At 46.9% G+C, this 23531-nt stretch overlaps 2 protein-coding genes and 1 non-coding gene across 3 annotated transcripts in view; 1 reads left to right on the top strand and 2 right to left on the bottom strand.

The window, feature by feature from the left end:
* The window catches only part of LOC148435660 (uncharacterized), a 149681-nt gene extending 140653 nt beyond the window's left edge, over nucleotides 1–9028 (bottom strand). Inside the window, exon 1 of the mRNA XM_088465680.1 lies at nucleotides 9011–9028. The gene's annotated coding sequence lies outside the window, so the exon portion shown is untranslated. The remainder of the gene's footprint in view (nucleotides 1–9010) is intronic.
* Nucleotides 4042–4158, bottom strand: LOC148435664 (U5 spliceosomal RNA). The gene has a single exon (XR_015876581.1). It is a non-coding gene; the product is annotated as a U5 spliceosomal RNA (small nuclear RNA).
* A 315-nt stretch (nucleotides 9029–9343) lies between the features above and the next one.
* Nucleotides 9344–23531, top strand: part of LOC148435665 (uncharacterized) — a 131242-nt gene continuing 117054 nt past the window's right edge. The window contains exons 1-6 of the mRNA XM_088465676.1: nucleotides 9344–9422; nucleotides 11191–11338; nucleotides 12261–12452; nucleotides 13371–13449; nucleotides 13569–13666; nucleotides 13820–14507. Of these exons, the coding sequence (XP_088321802.1) occupies nucleotides 11261–11338; nucleotides 12261–12452; nucleotides 13371–13449; nucleotides 13569–13666; nucleotides 13820–14507 (1135 nt within the window). The 5' untranslated portion in view covers nucleotides 9344–9422; nucleotides 11191–11260. The remainder of the gene's footprint in view (nucleotides 9423–11190; nucleotides 11339–12260; nucleotides 12453–13370; nucleotides 13450–13568; nucleotides 13667–13819; nucleotides 14508–23531) is intronic.

A 23531-nucleotide genomic window follows, 5' to 3' on the forward strand; every position in this document is an offset into this window, starting at 1 on the left:
CTTTCAAAGTGAAGTCTCGACCATGGCAGCACAAGTTGAGAATTTTATTTGCAATTGTTATACTGCCCACCACACCCATGACTGAAGTAACACAATTTTTTTGACAGCAGGAATGTTTTCCTTGATGTACTGAATAATTACTTACTGTGTTTCGTACACAAATGCTACATCATGCTCCAAATCATCAGACAAGACTCAGGCACTTGTGATGACCAGGTCATCAGACTGGGGAACATGAGCGTAGATTACAGCTGGGTGCAGTGTACAACCATTGTTCGTCCAATGATACCCTTGAACTTCATTCTGAATCACGTAAGAATAGTTTTTCGCTGGCCGGTCGTTGCTGGGTTGGTGATGGGCTGGATGATGGATATCGATCATCCAGCACACCATGAGGGTGCAGGGCAATCAGTCAGTGATATCGTTATCGCTGACTGGTCGCTCCGTGTGTACGCACCATTAGAAGCTGGGAGGAGGTATGGCCATAATTACATCCCCTGATCATGTCCATGCCTCCTCCCAGCTTCAGTGAGGAGATACGGAGCGGAGCGCTGGGCTCAGGAGGAGGTAAGTATTATGAGGCAGGGGGGTAAGTATTATGGGGCTGGGGGCCCCCAAGGAAATTTTGCTATGGGGCCCCCATACCTCTGGCTACGCCCATGTAAATAAGTAACTAGGTCCTGGTAAGTCTTTTATATATGATTTTCGTGGGTGTGCGCGCTCCCGTTTTTACACCTATTCAATTCCAAAATCACAAAAACAGGATTTGCGCAAAAGTTCTTACTCTGAAAAGTGTAGATGAAAATGGGGAAATCAGCCTGTACCCCGAAAAATGCCAAACTAACATAGGATAACGGTTTTGAAGTGTATTTTTTCAGCAAAATAAGTGCTCTCATTAAATTCAGGGTACATAAAAATGGATACAAGCATATATTTGTGTCATTTTAGGGGACTTTAAAAAAAAAAAGTGCAAAAATGGGATTTTGGCACTAACCGGTAAATCCTTTTCTCTGATTCCACAGGGGACACTGGAGGTGCTTACGCTGGGGTATAGAGGCGTGGATAGCTGGAGCTGGCACTTTAATTAATTTAGAAGTGTGAAGCTCCTCCCCCTCTATTCCCCACCAGCCCTCAGTTTAGAAAATGAAGACCGAGAGGAGATGCAGAAAAAAGGGAGTGAAAGGAAGAGAATATCACACAACAACAAAACCATACAACATATGGAACAAACGGAACAGACAGGCGAAGAGCGCTGAGGTGGGCGTCCAGTGTCCCCTGTGGAATCAGAGAAAAGGATTTACCGGTAAGTACCAAAATCCCATTTTCTCTTTCATCCACTAGGGGACACTGGAGGTGCTTACGCTGGGGACGTCCCAAAGTTTTCCCCACGGGCGGGAGCGCTCTGAGGAACCTGCAGTACAAGGCAGCAAAACATGATGCTGAAACCGCAAATGTATCAATCTATAAAACTTTACAAAAGTGAGCACCGATGACCAAGTGGTTGCATGGCACAATAGTAAAGTTGAGGCACCCCTACGTGCCTCTCACGACGTACCCACAGAACGTGTGGAATGAGCCGAAACGGACATAGGAGACTGACGATCATTGCTGAGAAGAGCTTGACAGATTGTCAGTCTAAGCCAACATGCCAATCCTGTTTGGATGCTGGCCAACCCTTCCGAACAGCCTTATAAAAAGGACAACTAAGACTCGCGTAAGGACGTCGTCCAAGCAACAGAGGCGAAGAGCTCTAACCACATCTAGAGGACCGTCTTCCAAGACAATACTTAATATCAACCTCTTGGGAGGTTCACACATGGAAGACTGAAGAAACAAAAAATAAAAATACCAAGACTCAGGGAACCATAGGTGGTACAAAAGGTGGCTGCACCCGCAACACCCCCTGAAGAATGACTGCATCGCCGGAAGGAGGCCCAACCTGCATTGAAAGAAAATAGAAAGAGCAGAAATTTGCAATTTTAATGATCCTAGGCAAAGACTAGAATCTAATCTCGTTTGGAAAGACGTAAAAACGGGAGAACGAAACACCCCTAACGGAAGGCCCCAACTGTAACACCCTATGCAATGATAATGCGCAGCCGAAACTGGTTTCCTGGCGCGTAGCATGGTGGGAATACCCGAGTCTGGGATGACCATCTGTCTTAAGATATCGGATTCAAGAGCCACCACGTTACACGCAGTTGTGCTAAGTTGGGGTGGACTAAAGGACCCTGCTGCAGAAGGTCCGGACAAAGAGGAAGTGGCCCGGATCGACTGCCAAGAAAAACCGAAGAACCAACTCCTCCTAGGCCAGGTTGGTGTCACGAGAATGACTAAGGCCGATTCGTGTTTTATTCGTTTTAGTAGACGAGGAATTAGTGGAATCGGAGGAAACAGGTAAACCATGTCGTAGGTCCATGGAATTGCAGCCTCTGCCTGCGGATCCAGAGTTCTTGACACGTATCTTGGTCACTGATGTTTAAATCGAGACGCCCTGAGGTCCGCCTAAAGACGACCCCAGTGCGTGAAACGCGTGTGGATGAAGCTTAGGTAATCTGCTTTCCAGTTGTCCACTCCAAGGATGAATACTGCCGACAAGATTACTTGACTGACTCTCATCCCACTAGAGAATCTGAGATACTTCTCTCATTGCCATGCGACTACGATTGCCGGTCCGGCGTGGATGTAAGCAACGGCCGTCGCGTTGTCTGACAGAACTCGTACAGGAAGAGACCTTAGACACTGCGCTGCTTCTAGCAGAGCATGGGAAACTGCTCTGAGTTCCAACATTTATGGGCCACTGTCTTTTCTGTAGGGACCACCAATGAAAGTGATAGACGAGGACAACAGCTCCCCATCCTCGGAGGCTGGCGCCTGTCATATCCACCCAAGGAGTACCACCCTGGTTACCGGGGCCAAATGGATTAGTTGATATAGATGCAGGCGAGACCCTGACCCCTGTGTTAGCAGGGCCAGTTGAAATACTCGGAAGTAGAATTGTCCATATTGTAGTGCCTTGAAAGCAGCTAACATCTTCCCCAAGAGACGAAGACCAAGAAGCAAGGACACCCTCCTTGATCCTAGGGCTAGCTGAAAGAGCAACTGGATTTTCCGGGTCTTGTCTTCCGGAAGGAAAATCCTCTGTAATGTCATATCTAGGACCATCCCCAGAACTGGAGTCTTTCGGACGGACAGATTGGGTATCTAGAAATTGATGATGTCAGTAAGTCATAGTCCAAGAGAAGTGATTCCGACGGAGCCTTGATTAACTAGTCGTCATGACAGACAAACTTAGTGGAAACACAGGGAGCCGAGGATAACCCGAACAGCCACGCCCGAAACTGATTGTGAGTTTGCAAAATCGCAAAATGCTGTAAAGCCTGATGCGGTTCCCAATTTGGGACATGGTGATGCGCATCCTTTATATACAGAGAAACTCTGCCGGTTCCAAGCTTGCAATGAAAGACTGAAGCGACTCCATAGTGAAATGCTACAGTTTAAGATATTGGTTTAAGACTTTAGGTTTAATAGGGGCCTTGTCTGTGGACACCGGCAGACTCGTAGAAAAGAACCGATGTGGAGTGGAAAGCTCGAAAGCTATTCGGAACCGCACGGAAAGCAAAGTCCCATCGCAGGAGATCCCAGGCGGGATGGGAGACAGTCAGCCACCTGTTGGTCGACTGGTCTTTGATCCTGTCGACGTGTAACTGTATGTGGGCAACCTATTCCTCTGCCACCCCTAATGTGCGAGGGGGTATCTCTGGCCCTTTAACAAAAGGGATGGGCACGAAAGGAATGAAATGAGGGACCTGTAAGTCCTCCTGCGAAGCATTCAAAGGGAAGAGAGAAGACTTACTTGTCTTGGGATATCCATTTGTCCAGTTCTGGACTAAAAAGCATATGTGAACCGTAGACCCTCAACAGCCCGTTTGGATTCTGCATCCGCCTGCCAAGAGAGTAAGCAGAGAACACTGCGGGAAGAAATAGCAAAAACGGACATACGAGCACTGATCTGTCTCTCTGGAAACCCTGGTCATTTTTAAAACCCATTAAGCTGGTGCATGAAAATATTGAGACAAAACTCAGTTTTGCTTTTCTCCATGGAAATCTTTAGTAAAAGGCGAACGATTTGTGCGTTCTAAAGAGAAGCCAGAGCATGTAAACTGCTGACTCACAGAGTTCCGCTAGTAATCGTAACCCTGCTCTGGAAGTATCCAAGCCCCTAATCAACTGGTCCACCCAGCAAATTACAGCATAGATAACCGAAGCGCTAACAGGCGTAGGTCTAAATTGGGCTCCTGCTGCAGTGTAAATTGGATCGCAGTGTTGTTCCAAATCACTAGCAGAAGAGTCCTAAATTAACGTAGCACCTGGCAAAGGAAGCGTTTTCTACAGGAGGAGGTGTTTCCCAATGTTCCATCATGGATGATGGAAATGGATAGCTGGAAGGGAAATGACATGGATTTGGAGCCGCTTATCCAGTTGTTTCCAGGCCACAGAAAGCTGTTCTAGAAGCTCTAGCTGAGCTGCAGGGACTACTTCCTCAGGTACATTAAGGATCTGCCTGACCGCTAGAATTAAAAAGGCTCCACTCCCTGAGAGGCAGATTCTAAGTAGAGCGGCGCAGAGCTGTGAGGGGTTCCTCATTTGACTGGAGGACAGTCGGCAGAGGATGCTTAGTGCAGGCTTATGATAGGCAGTGGAGGACAATGTAGAAGCGGTACACAATCTGTACCAGTTCAGATAGTTGGTTAACCTCCTATTGGTCGTTAATTCAGACAATACAGCCGCCATAACTCCTGCCATGTCAGCGGCCCATGCAGGAGTAGGTGAGACCGCAATAGCCACAGAGGATTATAATGGTATCTATAGTGGGAGGAAACCCACGGAAGCACAGCGAGAACACACAAACTCCACACCCCAGGGCGTAGTGCACCGTCTGCGCTGCCCCTTCGGTTACTAAACAAGCATCACATAGCGTTGTGCCAGCAGCATTCGGCTTAGTTTGTTGTTACATTTGGAACAAACATTTTCTAATAAGCCATAGTCCAGACATAGGTATATACACATACAGCCACTCACACAGAATCAGACTCTATGAATAAACAGACAGAATACAGAGACAGAAGGCTAGTGAGAAACAGAGGAGTTCACACCACTCCTCCCAATAATTCAGATTCCCTGCACTTTGTACACCTCAGTCAGCCCCTTTTGGAAAGGATCCTGTAGAAGGGGTGTGTGCTAGGAGAATCAATCCTTCTGCCCAGTGTGTGGCTTCTGCACTCTCCTGTAATGAGGAGAGTTGCAGTTAGTGTGTAAAAAAAAAAACCGGCAGCCACGCTGTTGTAACAGCCGCTTGCCGCGTATAGAGAGATAGAGAGCCCGCCTGGTCCGCCCCTGAGGCATGCAATATGGTTGCTTAACGCTGGCCATATATTAACTATTCCTCTCTGACTGCCCCGCTACTTGCCGCTCTACTAGCGGGGGGAGGGGCGCCTGTGTAACGCTGGCTGCGGCACCTGTCAGCCCCTCTACATTGTAAACTAACGGGGAGAGGGGAGACTTGTTAGATAGAGAGCCTAGCGCTGCTCTAACCAGCGTTGTAGGGAAGAGAGCCCGCGCTGCTAAGCTCCGCCCCCCGACTTCATCCAGGCTTGCCGCGCTAACCTGGCTGCCCACCGCTTAACGGGGGAGCCCGGCGCTCACAGACTCCGTCAATTAACGGCTGCTCGCCGCGACTGAAGGAGTGAAGCAGCGCTATAGTGCTGCATACAACATAGGGCGGTTAGGCGCCGGAGGGGGGGGAGGGATGGGGGAGACGCGCAGCTATACTCACTGCGCTCCCCGGCGGCTCTCTCAGCTGCAGCACACTCTGCTCTTGTGTTAGAGATGTGCTGTGGCGATAAAGGAGCTGTCAGTGCTTTTTTAATAAGCCCTGTGCACTCCTTCCTGTTCCTCTAAGAACAGGGCGCCAGGTACTCGGACCCCACCTTTAGAGAGGTGGCGAAGGGTACTTAGTAAATGTAAAAGATGTAGGAAAATAAATAAATAAATATCCTAAATAAAAGAAAACAATAAACATATGTGTTGCTGGAGCACAGCAAATTGTGACCAGCTCCGATGGCACATTTTGTAAACTGAGGGCTGGTGGGGAATAGAGGGGGAGGAGCTTCACTCTTCTAAATTAATTAAAGTGCCAGCTCCAGCTATCCACGCCTCTATACCCCAGCGTAAGCACCTCCAGTGTCCCCTAGTGGAAGAAAGAGAAAAGACTGACTACTCCCACCTGCAAGACTAAAAACACTTGGTTCACTCATAAAGCGCCCTAATATACCTGTCCCATAGTTGAACCGAAAATTCCATAACTGTGCACTCTTTTAACCCAAAAACGACATGTCGTTATTGGCCAATTAAAAATAATTAAAAACGTCAAAGTGCCCAATTAGTCATTGGAGGGGGGGTAGCTGTCCCAGTGGTTCTGAACCAAATCCCGACATTTTTACATTAAAATAGGTATGTTCCCCAACTTTGCACCTGCTTATAGTAGGTGAAGTGAAATTTGAGGTAAAATTCACGATGATAAATTATTGCGGCAAATTGAATACAGGGTTTTCACTGTAAAATAGCAGTTTTTCCCATGACAATGTGTAATCGCAGGCTAATTGAATACACCCCAAAATATACAAATTAAAATACTCCATAGGCGAGCAAAATTATACCTAATGGTAATTTTTATTTTTAAAGAGAGATTTTTAATTAAACATTAAAATACTCATATAGGCAATCAAAATCCCATTTTCTTTCATAGGCTTATAAAATATACTTTAAGGTTCAATTTAAAAAAAAAAGGGACATGATAACTCATCTGCCTTAGGTTGATAATGCATATTGAACCCACCTTTTTATTAGCACCAAAAAATTATTAAGAATGAAGTAAAGGAACGTATAATGAATGTCAAAGTCGGGCAAGGTTGATAAACATTTTTTTCAGGAATATCCATATTCTGATTGACAAAGGGCCAAAATTTCAAAGTGATATGCGGATTAGGCACTGAGATAGGAATCTTTTTCCACATACACCTCACATAAAAACGGAGCATCAGGAGTGGCATTTCTGAGCAATTTTTTTTAAACTTTCACCCCCTATATCTCAAAAACTATGAGGGCTAGAGAAGAAACATTTTACATGGGTTTGTAGATATGTGGTAGTATCAAGTGTACAAAGTTTCATGAAACGCTGAGTCAGTGGGAGTCATGGCCTGGGTGAACTGACATGGAATGATTACCCTATATAATAATAATACCACATAGTGTGTGGCGGGAGCTGTGTTATTCCCTCTGATATATCACTGTACAGTCCCCTCTCCCCTATATAATAATACCACAGATCAGTGTGTGCCTGTACCTGTGTTATTCTCCCTTAAATATAACTGTATGGTCCCCACTCCCCTATATAAAATACCACATATCAGTGTGTGCCAGGGGCCGTACGGTCCTCTCCCCCCTATATAATAATATTACCACATATCAGTGTATGCCGGGAGCTGTGTTATTCCCCCTCATAGATCACTGTATGGTCCCCTCTCTCCAATATAATAATACCACATATCAGTGTGTGCCAGGGGCTGTACGGTCCCCTCCCCCCTATAAAATAATAATACCACATATCAGTGTGTGCTGGGAGCTGTGTTATTCCCCCTCATATATCACTGTACTGTCCCCTCTCCTCTATATAATAATAATACCACATATCAGTGTGTGCTGGGAGCTGTGTTATTCCCCTCTCATATCACTGTACGGTCCCCTCCCCCTATATAATAATAATATCACATATCAGTGTGTGCCGGGAGCTGTGTTATTCCCCCTTATATATCACTGTACAGTCCCCTCTCCCCTATATATGAATAATACCACATATCAGTGTGTGCTGGGAGCTGTGTTATTCCCCCTCATATATCACTGTACGGTCCCCACTCCCCTATATAATAATAATACCACATATCAGTGTGTGCTGGGAGCTGTGTTATTCCCCCTCATATATCACTGTACGGTCCCCACTCCCCTATATAATAATAATACCACATATCAGTATGTGCCGGGAGCTGTGTTATTCCCCCTCATATATCACTGTACGGTCCCCACTCCAATATATAATAATAATACCACATATCAGTGTGTGCTGGGAGCTGTGTTATTCCCCTATCACTGTACGGTCCCCTCCCCCTATATAATAATAATACCACATATCAGTGTGACGGGAGCTGTGTTATTCCCCCTCATATATCACTGTACAGTCCCCTCTCCCCTATATAATAATAAAACAACATATCAGTGTGTGCTGGGAGCTGTGTTATTCCCCTTCATATATCACTGTACAGTCCCCTCTCCTCTATATAATAATAATATCACATATCAGTGTGTGCTGGGAACTGTGTTATTCCCCATCATATATCACTGTACGGTCCCCTCCCCCCATATAATAATACCACATATCAGTGTGTGGCGGGAGCTGTGTTATTCCCCCTCATATATCACTGTACGGTCCCCTCTCCCCTATATAATAATAATACCACATATCAGTATGTGCCGGGAGCTGTGTTAATCCCCCTCATATATCACTGTACAGTCCCCTCTCCCCTATGTAATAATAATACCACATATCAGTGTGTGCTGGGAACTGTGTTATTCCCCCTCATATATCACTGTACGGTCCCCTCCCCCCTATATAATAATAATACCACATATCAGTGTGTGCTGGGAGCTGTGTTATTCCCCCTCATAGATCACTGTACAGTCCCCTCTCCCCTATATAATAATAATATCACATATCAGTGTGTGCTGGGAGCTGTGTTATTCCCCCTCATATATCACTGTACAGTCCCCTCTCCCCTATATAATAATAATATCACATATCAGTGTGTGCTGGGAGCTGTGTTATTCCCCCTCATATATCACTGTACGGTCCCCTCCCCCTATATAATAATAATATAATATATACAGGACACGTTACCTGGCTCCGGCTGTCAGGAATGTCTATGACAAAATGGCAGCTAAAGCCCCTGTGGCCCCGCCCCCTCTGCTCTGTGACTTGGAGACTATAAGAATATGGCCGCCGGTCACCGTACATGAGGACACCATGAGACTATTTAGTTGTTACTCTAGTGATGAAGCTGTGAGCGGCAGGTGCTGGTGGCTGTTAGTTACAGGACGTCCTTCCTACTTTGTGCCGCCTGATTGGCTACTCGCTGCTGCCAATCACCGCACTGAGGGGAATGAGAGGAGGGCGGTCCCCATGAGAGGAGGGGCGGGGCAGATAGAAGCCATAACAACACGGAGAAGAGAAGGAAAGGGCGTGGCTATCTAGAGGGGCGTGTCTTCTATAGCTGCAGTTACCGGATGATCCCAGGAGGAAGAGGCAGCAGGTAATCGCATTTGTAATTGTTATACGGGGGAGTGGCCTTTGGTATCGTACTATACAGGGGGAGCAGCCTGCGGTGTCCAACTATACAGGGGGTGCAGTCTGCAGCGTTCTACTATAAAGGAGGAGCAGTCTGTTGTATCCTAGTATGCAGGAAGGGTAGGCTGTGGTGTCCAACTATACAGGACGAGTAGCCTATGGTGTCTTTCTTTCAAGGATAGCAGCCTGTGGTGTCCTACTATACAGGTGGAGTGGCCTGTGGTGTCCTACTATACAGAGGAGCAGCCTGTGGTGTCCTACTATACAGGGGGTGTAGCCTGTGGTGTCCTCTACAGGGGGGGGCTGCAGTGTCCTACTATAAAGGAAATGCAGCCTGTTTTGTCCTATGCAGGAAGGGTAGTCTGTGGTGTCCTACTATACAGGAGGAGTAGCCTACGGTGTCTTTCTTTACAAGGGAAGCGGCCTGAGCTGTTCTACTATATAGGGGGGAGTGACCTGTGGTGTCCTACCATACAGAAGGAGTGGCCTGCAGTGTCCTACTATACAGGACCTACTATATAGGGAACTGGTCTGCGGTGTCCTACTATAAAGGGAGTGGCCTGTGATGTCCTATACAGGGGGAGCAGCGTGCACTGTCTTACAAAACAGGGAGAGCAGCATGTGGTGCAATACTGTACAGTGGGAGCAGCTTGTGGATTCCTGTTAGTACTGTTATACAGGGGGAGCAGTCTGTAGTGTCCTGTTATTATTATACAGAGGGAGCAGCCTGTAGTGTCCTGTTATAGCAGCAACTGCAGAGTAATAATGAGTGGTCGAGGAATAACACATAATAGGTATAACATGTATGTACTGTATATACCAGATGATACATAACAGGAGCTGGGGAAGGATGTGTGAGAAGGACACAGACAGGACATGTAACAAAGTGCTGCACTCCCTGAGCTGAGACTGTCTGTCAGGACGTCTTGTTATCCTGAGCAATAGAGAGTCTCTCAGAGACAGCCAGTGGCTGTGACAGTCCCCAGATCCTCAGAGTGTCACTGATTATCCCCCAGGACATGTCTCACCCCACCCTACGCTGCACACACACGGCCGGTAGGCTGGTCACACATGTAACATACATCTGAGGTGCGGTCATTTGTCATTTCATCATTTGTGCAGAGTGACTGATGGGATTCTGTATTGTGTAACCCTTTGTGTGTCCCCTGGGCTGTCTGCTGTCCTATCCCTGTGTTATTAACCTCTTCTGTTCCCTTCCCCCTCCCCTGTGTTACTGACACCTCTGTACAGCTGTTACACCCCCTGTTGTGTGCTCTGTATTCCTACGTTACTTCCCCTCTCCCCATATCTGCACCCCTTCTGCTCTCCTGTGTACTCTCCCCTCACACCCCTGTTATCTGTATGACCTCAGTATAGTCACAGATTCTCTCAGTTTCTGGAATAAATGTAAAACAAAAGTAAAAAATCCCAACATCCCTAATTCATGTGTTTGTAAAAGATTCACGTGGAGCAAATTGCACCAAATCTGTGTCTGGGAGGAATAAGACCCCCGGCCAGGAGAGGAGCATTGGTGTAACCTTATACAGTACAGCGTTGTGTGACGGCCTCTGAGGAGCCTTATGGGGCTGGGTCACAGGAACCTCTGACAGACACTGACCAGGGCTCTATGGCTGGGGGAAAGGGGAGACTTACTGGTCACTCAGAGTAATATGTCTGACTGTGTTATGTGTGTTCTCTGTGATGTCTATAATATTTATTCTATTTATTCCTAGATAGTCCTGCTGTGAGGAACCAAAGTATTTAATTCACGTCACGTTCTGTATTCTCACTGATTCACTGAGGATGGACATGGATGAAAGTCACAGGACTGAGAGGATCTTACATCTCACCCTGGAGATCATCTACCTGCTGACTGGGGAGGTGAGAGGGTCTGGGGGTGTCACAGTGACATCACTTATATCTATAGTAATAATACAGGGACATGACTGGGGAGGTGAGAGGATCTGGGAGTGTCACAGTGACATCACTTATATCTATAGTAATAATACAGGGACATGACTGGGGAGGTGAGGGGATCTGGGAGTGTCACAGTGACATCACTTATATCTATAGTAATAATACAGGGACATGACTGGGGAGGTGAGGGGATCTAGGAGTGTCACAGTGACATCACTTATATCTATAGTAATAATACAGGGACATGACTGGGGAGGTGAGGGGATCTGGGAGTGTCACAGTGACATCACTTATATCTATAGTAATAATACAGGGACATGACTGGGGAGGTGAGGGGATCTGGGAGTGTCACAGTGACATCACTTATATCTATAGTAATAATACAGGGACATGACTGGGGAGGTGAGGGGATCTAGGAGTGTCACAGTGACATCACTTATATCTATAGTAATAATACAGGGACATGACTGGGGAGGTGAGGGGATCTAGGAGTGTCACAGTGACATCACTTATATCTATAGTAATAATACAGGGACATGACTGGGGAGGTGAGGGGATCTAGGAGTGTCACAGTGACATCACTTATATCTATAGTAATAACCGAGCAGCAGGGAGCCGGTCTCAGATATAATATCAGTCCCACATTCCTGGGTGGGGTTTGGATTTAGTACATTGTTCACAGTATGAGGTTTTCACTGACCCAAAGATGTCGGGGCTGCAGGATATACTATATACTCTTAATTTTCCTGTATATAGGAGATTGTTACAGGACAAGTATTTGTAAAATATAGTTTTCTTGTATATTATGTAAAATGAACACCTGAATAAACAGGCTCATTTAAATGGAGTTTGTGACCTTTCCATTGATGTTTCCCCCAATACACAGGGTTATGCAGTAGTGAAGAAGACATCCAATGAGCTTGAGACACACAGCAACCGTCCCCGTATGTCAGGAGGACTTAGCAGGACCCAGAGCCCCATCACGGTGCCTCCACCTCACTCACTGATACATGAGAGACACAATGAACAGAAGATCCTGGAACTCACCAACGAGATCATTCAGCTGCTGACTGGAGAGGTGACCGCTGGGAATGGGACATTATACAGTAACACCAGGGGACGTGTCTGGGTGATGACTGGAGAGGTGACTGCTGGGAATGGGACATTATACAGTGATACCAGGGGATGTGTCTGGGTGATGACTGGAGAGGTGACTGCTGGGAATGGGACATTATACAGTAACACCAGGGGATGTGTCTGGGTGATGACTGGAGAGGTGACTGCTGGGAATGGGACATTATACAGTAACACCAGGGGACGTGTCTGGGTGATGACTGGAGAGGTGACTGCTGGGAATGGGACATTATACAATAACACCAGGGGACGTGTCTGGGTGATGACTGGAGAGGTGACTGCTGGGAATGGGACATTATACAGTGATACCAGGGGATGTGTCTGGGTGATGACTGGAGAGGTGACTGCTGGGAATGGGACATTATACAGTAACACCAGGGGATGTGTCTGGGTGATGACTGGAGAGGTGACTGCTGGCAATGGGACATTATACAGTAACACCAGGGGACGTGTCTGGGTGATGACTGGAGAGGTGACTGCTGGGAATGGGACATTATACAGTAACACCAGGGGATGTGTCTGGGTGATGACTGGAGAGGTGACTGCTGGGAATGGGACATTATACAGTAACACCAGAGGATGTGTCTGGGGGATGACTTTAGAGGTGACTGCTGGGAATGGGACATTATACAGTGATACCAGGGGATGTGTCTGGGTGATGACTGGAGAGGTGACTGCTGGGAATGGGACATTATACAGTAACACCAGGGGATGTGTCTGGGTGATGACTGGAGAGGTGACTGCTGGGAATGGGACATTATACAGTAACACCAGGGGATGTGTCTGGGTGATGACTGTATCATTGTGTGTGTCAGGTTCCCTTTTATGTGTCAGGATGTCACTGTCTTATGTCTCCATGCAGGAGGGAGAGTATATAGAGGAACACAGGGCTCTGTACAAGGACGTGATGATGGAGAATCACCGGCCCCTCACATCACTGGGTAAGAGGAGACTGTAATTTATTGTACAGGGGAGATTAGGTATGGGGGATCCCTATATACACACATCATCTGATAATCACATATATACAATGTACTCAGTCACTGTGTGTCTCCTACAGATGGGCCCAGGAACAGATATACCCCAGAGATATGTCCCCATCCTCTTTATTCACAGGACTGTACACAGGAGAATCACAGGACCCCACAGGAATATCAGGTAGATGGGATTTAGGGTCTCACCAATATACCACAGTGACTGTCACTATAGGATCTGTAGAGATGCTGTGTGTGTCTTATACACTGATATTATACTGTCTAATCTCAATTAATGCAATCAAACATTATTAAAAAATATATATTTTTTGTTTAGGGTGCAGCTCAGGCTGATATTAATATAGAAGATATAGAGGGAGAAGAAGAGACGTATGTGACTGATATGAAGGCAGAAGATATAGAGAGAGAAGAAGAGACATATGTGAGTGATATGAAGGCAGAAGATATAGAGAGAGAAGAAGAGACATATGTGAGTGATATGAAGGCAGAAGATATAGAGGGAGAAGAAGAGACGTATGTGACTGATATGAAGGGAGAAGATATAGAGGGAGAAGAAGAGACGTATGTGACTGATATGAAGGCAGAAGATATAGAGGGAGAAGAAGAGACGTATGTGACTGATATGAAGGGAGAAGATATAGAGGGAGAAGAAGAGACGTATGTGACTGATATGAAGGGAGAAGATATAGAGGGAGAAGAAGAGACGTATGTGACTGATATGAAGGCAGAAGATATAGAGAGAGAAGAAGAGACATATGTGAGTGATATGAAGGCAGAAGATATAGAGAGAGAAGAAGAGACATATGTGAGTGATATGAAGGCAGAAGATATAGAGGGAGAAGAAGAGACGTATGTGACTGATATGAAGGGAGAAGATATAGAGGGAGAAGAAGAGACGTATGTGACTGATATGAAGGCAGAAGATATAGAGGGAGAAGAAGAGACTTATGTTTGGGGTGATCAGCAGTGTAAGGAGGAGGAAATCCCTAAAGCTATCAGTACAGGTGAGTAATAATCACTTATTACAGCATAGTCACATTCTCCCTGTCAAGTCTCCTCTTACTTCCTCCTCTATCAGTACAAACTAATGAAGTAAATGTATCTGCCCAGTGGGGGAGATGGGAGCCATCAGCCCCTATGATACTACTGCTCTCCCCCTCACATCATGTCACTATGTGTTATCAGCCCAGATATCTGACCAGTCTCCTCCCCACACTCTCTGGTGTATCTCGGATACTGAGATGGTGATAACAGTAGAATGCAGCTAGTATGACCTGTGTGTGATATAATCTATAGACCATGCCTGCACTCTGTTACACATACTGAGATGGAGATATGGAGAGTGTGAGGACACAGCAGGATACAGCTAGTATGACCTGTGTGTGATATAATGTATAGACCATGCCTGCACTCTGTTACACATACTGAGATGGAGATATGGAGAGTGTGAGGATACAGCTAGTATGACCTGTGTGATATAATGTATAGACCATGCCTGCACTCTGTTACACATACTGAGATGGAGATATGGAGAGTGTGAGGATACAGCTAGTATGACCTGTGTGTGATATAATGTATAGACCATGCCTGCACTCTGTTACACATACTGAGATGGAGATCAGGAGAGTGTGAGGACACAGCAGGATACAGCTAGTATGACCTGTGTGATATAATGTATAGACCATGCCTGCACTCTGTTACACATACTGAGATGGAGATATGGAGAGTGTGAGGACACAGCAGGATACAGCTAGTATGACCTGTGTGTGATATAATGTATAGACCATGCCTGCACTCTGTTACACATACTGAGATGGAGATATGGAGAGTGTGAGGATACAGCTAGTATGACCTGTGTGTGATATAATGTATAGACCATGCCTGCACTCTGTTACACATACTGAGATGGAGATATGGAAAGTGTGAGGACACAGCAGGATACAGCTAGTATGACCTGTGTGTGATATAATGTATAGACCATGCCTGCACTCTGTTACACATACTGAGATGGAGAGTGTGAGGACACAGCAGGGTGCAGCTAGTATGACCTGTGTGTGATATAATGTATAGACCATGCCTGCACTCTGTTACACATACTGAGATGGAGATATGGAGAGTGTGAGGACACAGCAGGGTGCAGCTAGTATGTCCTGTGTGTGATATAATGTATAGACCATGCCTGCACTCTGTTACACATACTGAGATGGAGATATGGAGAGTGTGAGGACACAGCAGGATACAGCTAGTATGACCTGTGTGTGATATAATGTATAGACCATGCCTGCACTCTGTTACACATACTGAGATGGAGATATGGAGAGTGTGAGGACACAGCAGGATACAGCTAGTATGTCCTGTGTGTGATATAATGTATAGACCATGCCTGCACTCTGTTACACATACTGAGATGGAGATATGGAGAGTGTGAGGACACAGCAGGATGCAGCTAGTATGTCCTCTGTGTGATATAATGTATAGACCATGCCTGCACTCTGTTACACATACTGAGATGGAGATATGGAGAGTGTGAGGATACAGCAGGGTACAGCTAGTATGTCCTGTGTGTGATATAATGTATAGACCATGCCTGCACTCTGTTACACATACTGAGATGGAGATATGGAGAGTGTGAGGACACAGCAGGATACAGCTAGTATGTCCTGTGTGTGATATAATGTATAGACCATGCCTGCACTCTGTTACACATACTGAGATGGAGATATGGAGAGTGTGAGGACACAGCAGGATACAGCTAGTATGTCCTGTGTGTGATATAATGTATAGACCATGCCTGCACTCTGTTACACATACTGAGATGGAGATATGGAGAGTGTGAGGACACAGCAGGATACAGCTAGTATATCCTGTGTGATATAATGTATAGACCATGCCTGCACTCTGTTACACATACTGAGATGGAGATACGGAGAGTGTGAGGACACAGCAGGGTGCAGCTAGTATGACCTGTGTGTGATATAATGTATAGACCATGCCTGCACTCTGTTACACATACTGAGATGGAGATATGGAGAGTGTGAGGACACAGCAGGATACAGCTAGTATGTCCTGTGTGTGATATAATGTATAGAGCACTCTGCACTCTATTAGTAGTGACTGTTTTAGCTCCGTGTAACATCCATTACAGTGTAGATTATAGATAAGGTGTCTGAATTCAGTGCAGGAAATCCCAGGTTTATGCCCAGATGTTGCACCCATTGTACATAACATGTCATAATAGAATCTGGGGGAAATGTATGAAGCCTTAGAGAGAGATACAGAGGAGAAATTGCCCACAGCAGCCAATCAGCTTCTAGCTATCATCATTATCAAGTACAGTCAGTAAAATGTCAGAAGCTGATTGGTTGCTAAGGGCAACTTCTCCACAAACCTTCTGTAAGGTTTGGTACATTTCCCCCTTTGTCTTTTTTAGTGATTACTCCCCAACCAGTGTTACTGCTACACCCTAATCCTCCTCATGACAAACATCACCAAATACATGATGAAGTCATTGGCCGCCATTCAATATAGCGCAATGTTTCTGAGGGTGGAAGGGGAAATCCGATGAAAGTTCCGACCGCGCGGCTGTTTGACGGCTTAGCGCGGCACTAACAGCCTCACAGCCAGCACTTTAGTCGGAGAATGACGGTTCTCGCGACTAAATACCCAGGTTACGTCGTGAGAACTGGCATTCTCTAACTTAGCAGCACGCTGAATTTAATTGCTCCGGGAGCTCCCACAATCGCGACCACTGACTGTAGGAGATGTTGGGGTACAGCCGGGCACGTCATATTATAGATACACAGTTTGGAGATGTTGGGGTACAGCCGGGCACATCTTATTATAGTTACACAGTATGGAGATTTTGGGGTACAGCCGGGCACGTCATATTATAGATACACAGTTTGGAGATGTTGGGGTACAGCCGGGCACGTCTTATTATAGATACACAGTTTGGAGATGTTGGGGTACAGCCGGGCACGTCTTATTATAGTTACACAGTAACTAATTCCCATATAATTATTCTTTCTTCTTCAGGGTCCATAGGCTCCACAGGGAGACCTTGGGGTATACCTGGATCTGGATCCTGGGCACAAGACAGTTAAAAGCTTTTCTCCCAGGATGCACTGAACCATCGACCTCTATACCCCACGACCGAGCCAGAGGCACCTCAGTTCTAGTTGTTGCCCGGCTATTTTATTTTTATGAGTTGATAGTTTTTTTTTCTTTTCACTCTTCAGAGCGGCAGCGTCGGACTGTTCATAGGCCATCTGCGCTGCCGCTCCTTCACCCCGCCGACACTGTGACGCCAGTACAGATCTGGGGATCTCGGCGGGACTTCGGAGCATGTGTGCTAGCCAGACTCTGCGGGACTCCCTGGACTGCTGCCGGATCTACAGGGACAAGTAAGAGCGAATCACCATTTGCGGTGATCCGCGTGTTAAGCAGTCTTTACCTCCAGTCTCTGGGGACAGACCGGAGGTGCTGGCAGTGGCCGCAGGCCCCTCATACCCTGCGTGTCCACTAGACCACCAGGGATTTGAAACTGGTAGCGGGAACCAGTGTCCCCGGGGTTAATTGCCGGCCAGGGGAGGCAGCCTTCCCTGTTTAGCGGCTTCTCAGCACAGTGCGCCTTTCCACTAAGGTCTGGCATTGCGGAGCTGTTCTCCTATGACCACGCCCCCTCTGAAGTCTCTGGCAGCTATTTTCTCTGGTGGATTGCAGATCTCTCTGGACAAGCGTGCGGACAAGATGGCTGTCCTCTGCGGGCGGTAGCGGCGATGATCTCGGGGGAATTAAACGGGCGTTAGCTGCAGTCGGGACCTGCGGGGGTAGTGGGCGTTAGCTCCTGCTGGGCGGGCATTAGCAGCAGGGGTGCAGGCGTTAGGACCCGGGGGAGGTAGCAACACACAACACACAGATGCTCGGATCTGAAAGATCTGCGATACCTGCATCTGTGTTTAATTAAACAAACACAGAATCAAAATACGGGATCAGTAAAGGTGCGTACACACTGTGCGATCAGGAACGACAGTACGAGTACGACATTGTAATCATGTAACGATCAGTCGTTCAGTGCAGGCACACTCCATCATTCCTGAACATGGCCAATCTGTCGTTATCGGCAGATTGGCCTGCAATGTCGGAAACTATCAGCGGGCGCGTGCATCGCTGGTCATTTCCTACATTTTAGTGCACGATTACTGAGCGATTGCACAATTACGATGTTGTAATTGTGCAATCGCTCAGTAATATCGCCCAGTGTGTACGCCCCTTAAGATTCATCTGTGCATCTGTGTTTAATTTAAAAAAAAAACTTGTTTAAAAATAAAAAAAAATGGCGTGGCCTTCCACCCAAAAACAACAACCAGCTCCGGGCTATGGAGACCCAGTACTGGTTTTGCTAAATACAGGGGACAAACAACGTGGGGCTCACCCATATCAGGCTTTTCATAACCAGTCCTGGTTGCCAAAATACTGGGGACAAATGACCTAGGGGTCCCCCGTATTCAGCACAACCAGCACTGGGCTCTGAGCCGTCCCTGGTTCTGGAAATACAGGGCAAAAAAGTGTAGGGTCCCCTTGGATTTACCAGAACCAGCACCGGACCGGTTCTAGCAGGGGGGGGGGGGTGATGCCACAGCCAGGGAAGCCCTTTCACCAAGCCCCCCAGTCAAAGCATCAGCCCAGGCCGGGGATCCCTGGAGAGCTGGGAACCCCCCTAATAAAGGGGTCCCCCGCTCCAGGGCAGCCCGGGGCTATCCACGGCACCCCTGGCCGGTGGGTGCCGGATTGATTATGTAAAGTGTGGTGCAATTAAAGTTAAAATATTGGCTTTTGCTGCAGAACTACAGTACCCAGCAAGCCTCCCCTGCATGCTGGTACTTGGAGAACCATAGCAAAAGCAATATTAAAAGACCACAGAACACACACCGGAGAAAAGTAAAATTTTATGAAAACTAACATGCGCACACGCGTACTCACTATCTCACATACTCACCTATGTATCCCTGTAGCCAGTCTGTCCTCTTCCCCAGTAGATAATCCTATGGAGCACCTGTAATAAAAAATCCATACTCTCCTCCTCCTATACGTGGATCTGTCTTCTTCGTTCCAAAGTAGGCAATCCAGGGTCTTGGCAAAAAAAAAAACACAACAACACGAACATTAGTAGTGTCCTCTAAGGACACTACACATTCAATTTTTAACATAAATGCATAGGGCCATATTCAGAGGCATAAAGTCCGTGGTCAGACTGTTCACCATCATCGCCGTTTTTCAATGGGATAAAGTATCGGGCGTGTGCCCGCTATCCCCGTATTCAATTAGGAATCGGCGAAAACGGGATCCGGCGGAAAAGTAAGTATCAGTCCTGTCACTTTTGGGGAAATCTTCCTGTCACCCACCAAAAGATGGTCTGACATGGGGGATCACTATAGGTACCCCCGATTTGGCATGCTGAAGGTAATAGGGGTTTTTAAACAGCCGGAGCAGGTGCATTAATGCGTCTTTGAAGAAGTGGTGAAGAAAAGCATTTAGCTTTCTTTTTTTGTAAAAAATAACTAGTCCCATCAAATTTGGGGTACATGAAAACGGGTGCAAGCATATTTTTAAGTCCCTAAAATGATTTTTTAAAATTATTCAAAAATCCACCTGCTGAAACCACCCGCAGTCTAGAAAACACCTGCAGCATACTTGGGGACCCCCCTGAATCAATTTCGCTAGTTTTTACGTTTGTCCCCCAACTTTTTTTGGGCTGGCCTATGCTTGTTTTTTTTTAAGAATTTTTTACACAGATTCCTTTAAGGGGACATGCCAAAGGCTGCAGGGTACTTTTTTTAATTCTACACCCCAATTCTGCACTTTTTTTCGCCACCTATGCAGTGGTAAAAACGAATCCCCGTTTTTTTACCTGCAAAAAGTCTTTAAAATTGAATATGGGGATAAGTCCGTTAACGGACTTTTCGCTCCAAACTAAATGGTCCATAGATGGATCTCAATGATGCGCCCGTGCATTTGTGACTTACTGATTTTATTTTCTCAGGTGCATGCCCAGTACCGGTGAGCCCTCTGTCGCCCGCAGCTGCCCCTCCGCACCCACGCTGCTGTCGCTACCCCGCACACCTACAGCCCACCCCTGCAGCCGACTGTCGCCTCCTGTGTGCAGGCCCCTCTTCCACCTGCGCTAGTGTACCATTTTTTTGCCCTTCTCCCCTGCAGGTCGCCCAGTTTGCTCCTCCAAACCCTGATATTTAATACATTTTAAAAAAGCAATGAGATTCCATAGACAAAAAACTTACGGTTTCACATGTCCCATTAGGGCTTCTTAGACATGATCTGAAATTTCACAAAACCTACTAAATCTCTGCCACTCAAACTCCAAAAAGCAATGAAATTACGATCATTAAGGCTGACGCCTTAATTGACGTGTTCCTTGCGTAATACAGATATGGTATGCCATGACACCATGTGGTTAACTGCAGATTCAGCACTCTCACAGAATGAGATTGCTGTCACTCACAAAATGGTGTAGCTGCTAATTCACAGAATTGTGTGCTCATTGGAATACACCAAACAGCCATCCTTCTCTCTCTGGGTATCCCGCAAATATTGCAGTCTACTCCTGGGCCTCAAACTGTTGCTCCCTATCGGGTGTTACCGCTCTATATGCAATCCCCTCCGGTACCACAACAATCTGTCATTTCCTTCCAGGGACTTATGCAAGATGTACAACTACCCTGGGTGGATGTTTTCTCTAGTTCAGTTCAGAGTTCGGCAGCTTCGTCTATGGCCTGTCAGACCATGTTGCGGAATGAAAGACCTCAGAAGGCATCTAAACATCCTGTATTGTCATCCCAGTCTATGCAACTCTCAGACACGGACTTGTCATCAGATGATGAGGAAATGCTGGGGTGTCTGATTCGGATTCCCCTGCACTGGAGGTGGAGCCCAAATCAGCTGTTAATGTTCAAGCATTGGTAAGGGTGGTCCGATCCATACTAGATATAGAGGATGACGTTTCTGCCCCTAAATCCAAATACCTTGAGTTTAAACAGGCTACGGTGACTTCAGCAGTTTTCCCTCTTTCTGACCAGCTGGCAAACCACATGGCGGAGGCCTAGCAATCGCCTGGTAAGTATTTGGCCTCATGTTATCCGTTCCCTGAGGGTCATTGCAAGAAGTGGAAATCACCACCTGCGGTGGATTCTCATTTTACTCACCTGATTAAGAGCACTACTCTGCCTATGCCTTCCATTTCTTCTCTGAAGGATTCTACAGACAGGAAGGTGGAGACGTGCCTGAAATTAATTTACTCTCTCTCTGGAGCTGTGGCCCGTCCATCCATGGCTATCTCTTGGGTGGCTAAGGCCTTTGAGAGCTGGGCAAATGTGCTGGAGGACACCTTCCCCAAGGAGGCCCCTGAGACTCAAAGGTCTCTAGTGGGCCACATGATGGATGCAGCCACCTATATTGGTGAGGCTGCTTTGGATGCCAGCTTACTGACCTCCAGAGTCTCGGCCGCAGCCATGTCTGCTCGCTGCTCTTTGTGGTTACACTCCTGGACGGCGGATGCTGATTCCAAAAAGGGCCTGGAGGCCTTGCTCTTCAATGGGGAGATATTGTTTGGCCCAGAACTGGACAAAATTGTGGACACTCTGGCAAAATCTAAGTCAGCTTTTCTGCCTGCCACTTACTCCTTCAAAGGCTAGAACCTCTTCCTTTTGGTCCTTTCGTTTTCAAGGAAAGCCCAAAGGACAGTCTTTCCCTAGACAATCAGCGGCCAAGTCAACCTCTAAGCCTAAGAAACAGGCCTGGGGTGCCAGAAGCCCTACTCCCTACAGAGGATAAACCCTCAGCCTGATGGGACGGGCCTCCCTCTGGGGGATCCCAGGGTGGGAGGCCGACTTCTTCAGTTTGCCCAGTACTGGTGTCACCCAACCAAAGATGCATGGGTAAAAGAAGTGGTCTCAGGGGTACGCCGTCACATTTTCATCAAAGACCTCCCCACCAGTTTTTATGCAGGAGCCCTCCTCTAGACAAGACCAAGGCCTTACAGATTCAGGAAGCCATAAAGTCGTTACTGAAAGCAGGGGTTATTGTTACAATTCCACTATCTCAGCGCGGGACTGGTTACTACTGTACTCTGTTTCTGGTTCAAAAGCCGAATGGGTCTCATCGGCCTATCCTCAACCTCAAATCTCAGAACAAGTTCCTCAGGGTGCCCAGGTTCAAGATGTAAACTTTCCAGGTTCATGATGTAAACTTTACGATCCATCATACTGGCTATGGAACCTGGGGATACTACATGTCCCCATAATGCCTTCCCACCAGCATTATCTGTGGTTTACTATACTGCAACAAGACTTCCTGTTTCGGGCGCTGCCCTTTGGCCTTTCCACGGCTCCAAGGGTATTTACCAAAATTATGGTGGTCATGTATACCCTGACTCCGTAGGTGGGCTGCCGACTCCTGCCGTACCTAGACGACCACCTGTAGTTGGTGGGCTCTCCAGAGGTACTTCAGCAACACTTGCACCTGACGATCGCTTGTCTACAAGCGCACGGGTGGCTGATCAATTGGAAAAAGTCCTCATTCCCTCACAGAGAATGGTTAATTTGAGAGCCTTTCTGGATTCTCATCAGCAGAGGATTTTTTAAACTCAGGAAAAGACCTCTCTGCAACTGTGGGTGCGCAATTGCCTGCTCTGTCGCTGGGTGTCGTACACTCGGCAATGCAGGTTGTAGGATCCATGGTGTCCACATTCGATGTGGTGGAAAATGCCCAGTTCCATTCAAGGCCACTGCAGGGGCTGATACTATCCAAGTGGAATGGATTACCCCACCAATTCAGGACTCAGACGCTGGTGCGCCTGTCTCTGCCTTGGTGGCTACAAACAAATCATCTCACCAAGGGTCGCCCCTTTTGGATCCCGGACTGGGTACTTCTCACAATGGATGCCGGTCTCCGGGTATTGGGCACAGTGAATGGCCCGCACTTGTTTCAGGGCCGTTGAACAGCGGACGAAGCAT

Source organism: Taudactylus pleione, unplaced genomic scaffold (assembly GCF_031769625.1).
Source record: "Taudactylus pleione unplaced genomic scaffold, aTauple2 ptg002133l, whole genome shotgun sequence".
Classification (NCBI taxonomy): Eukaryota; Metazoa; Chordata; class Amphibia; order Anura; family Myobatrachidae; genus Taudactylus; species Taudactylus pleione.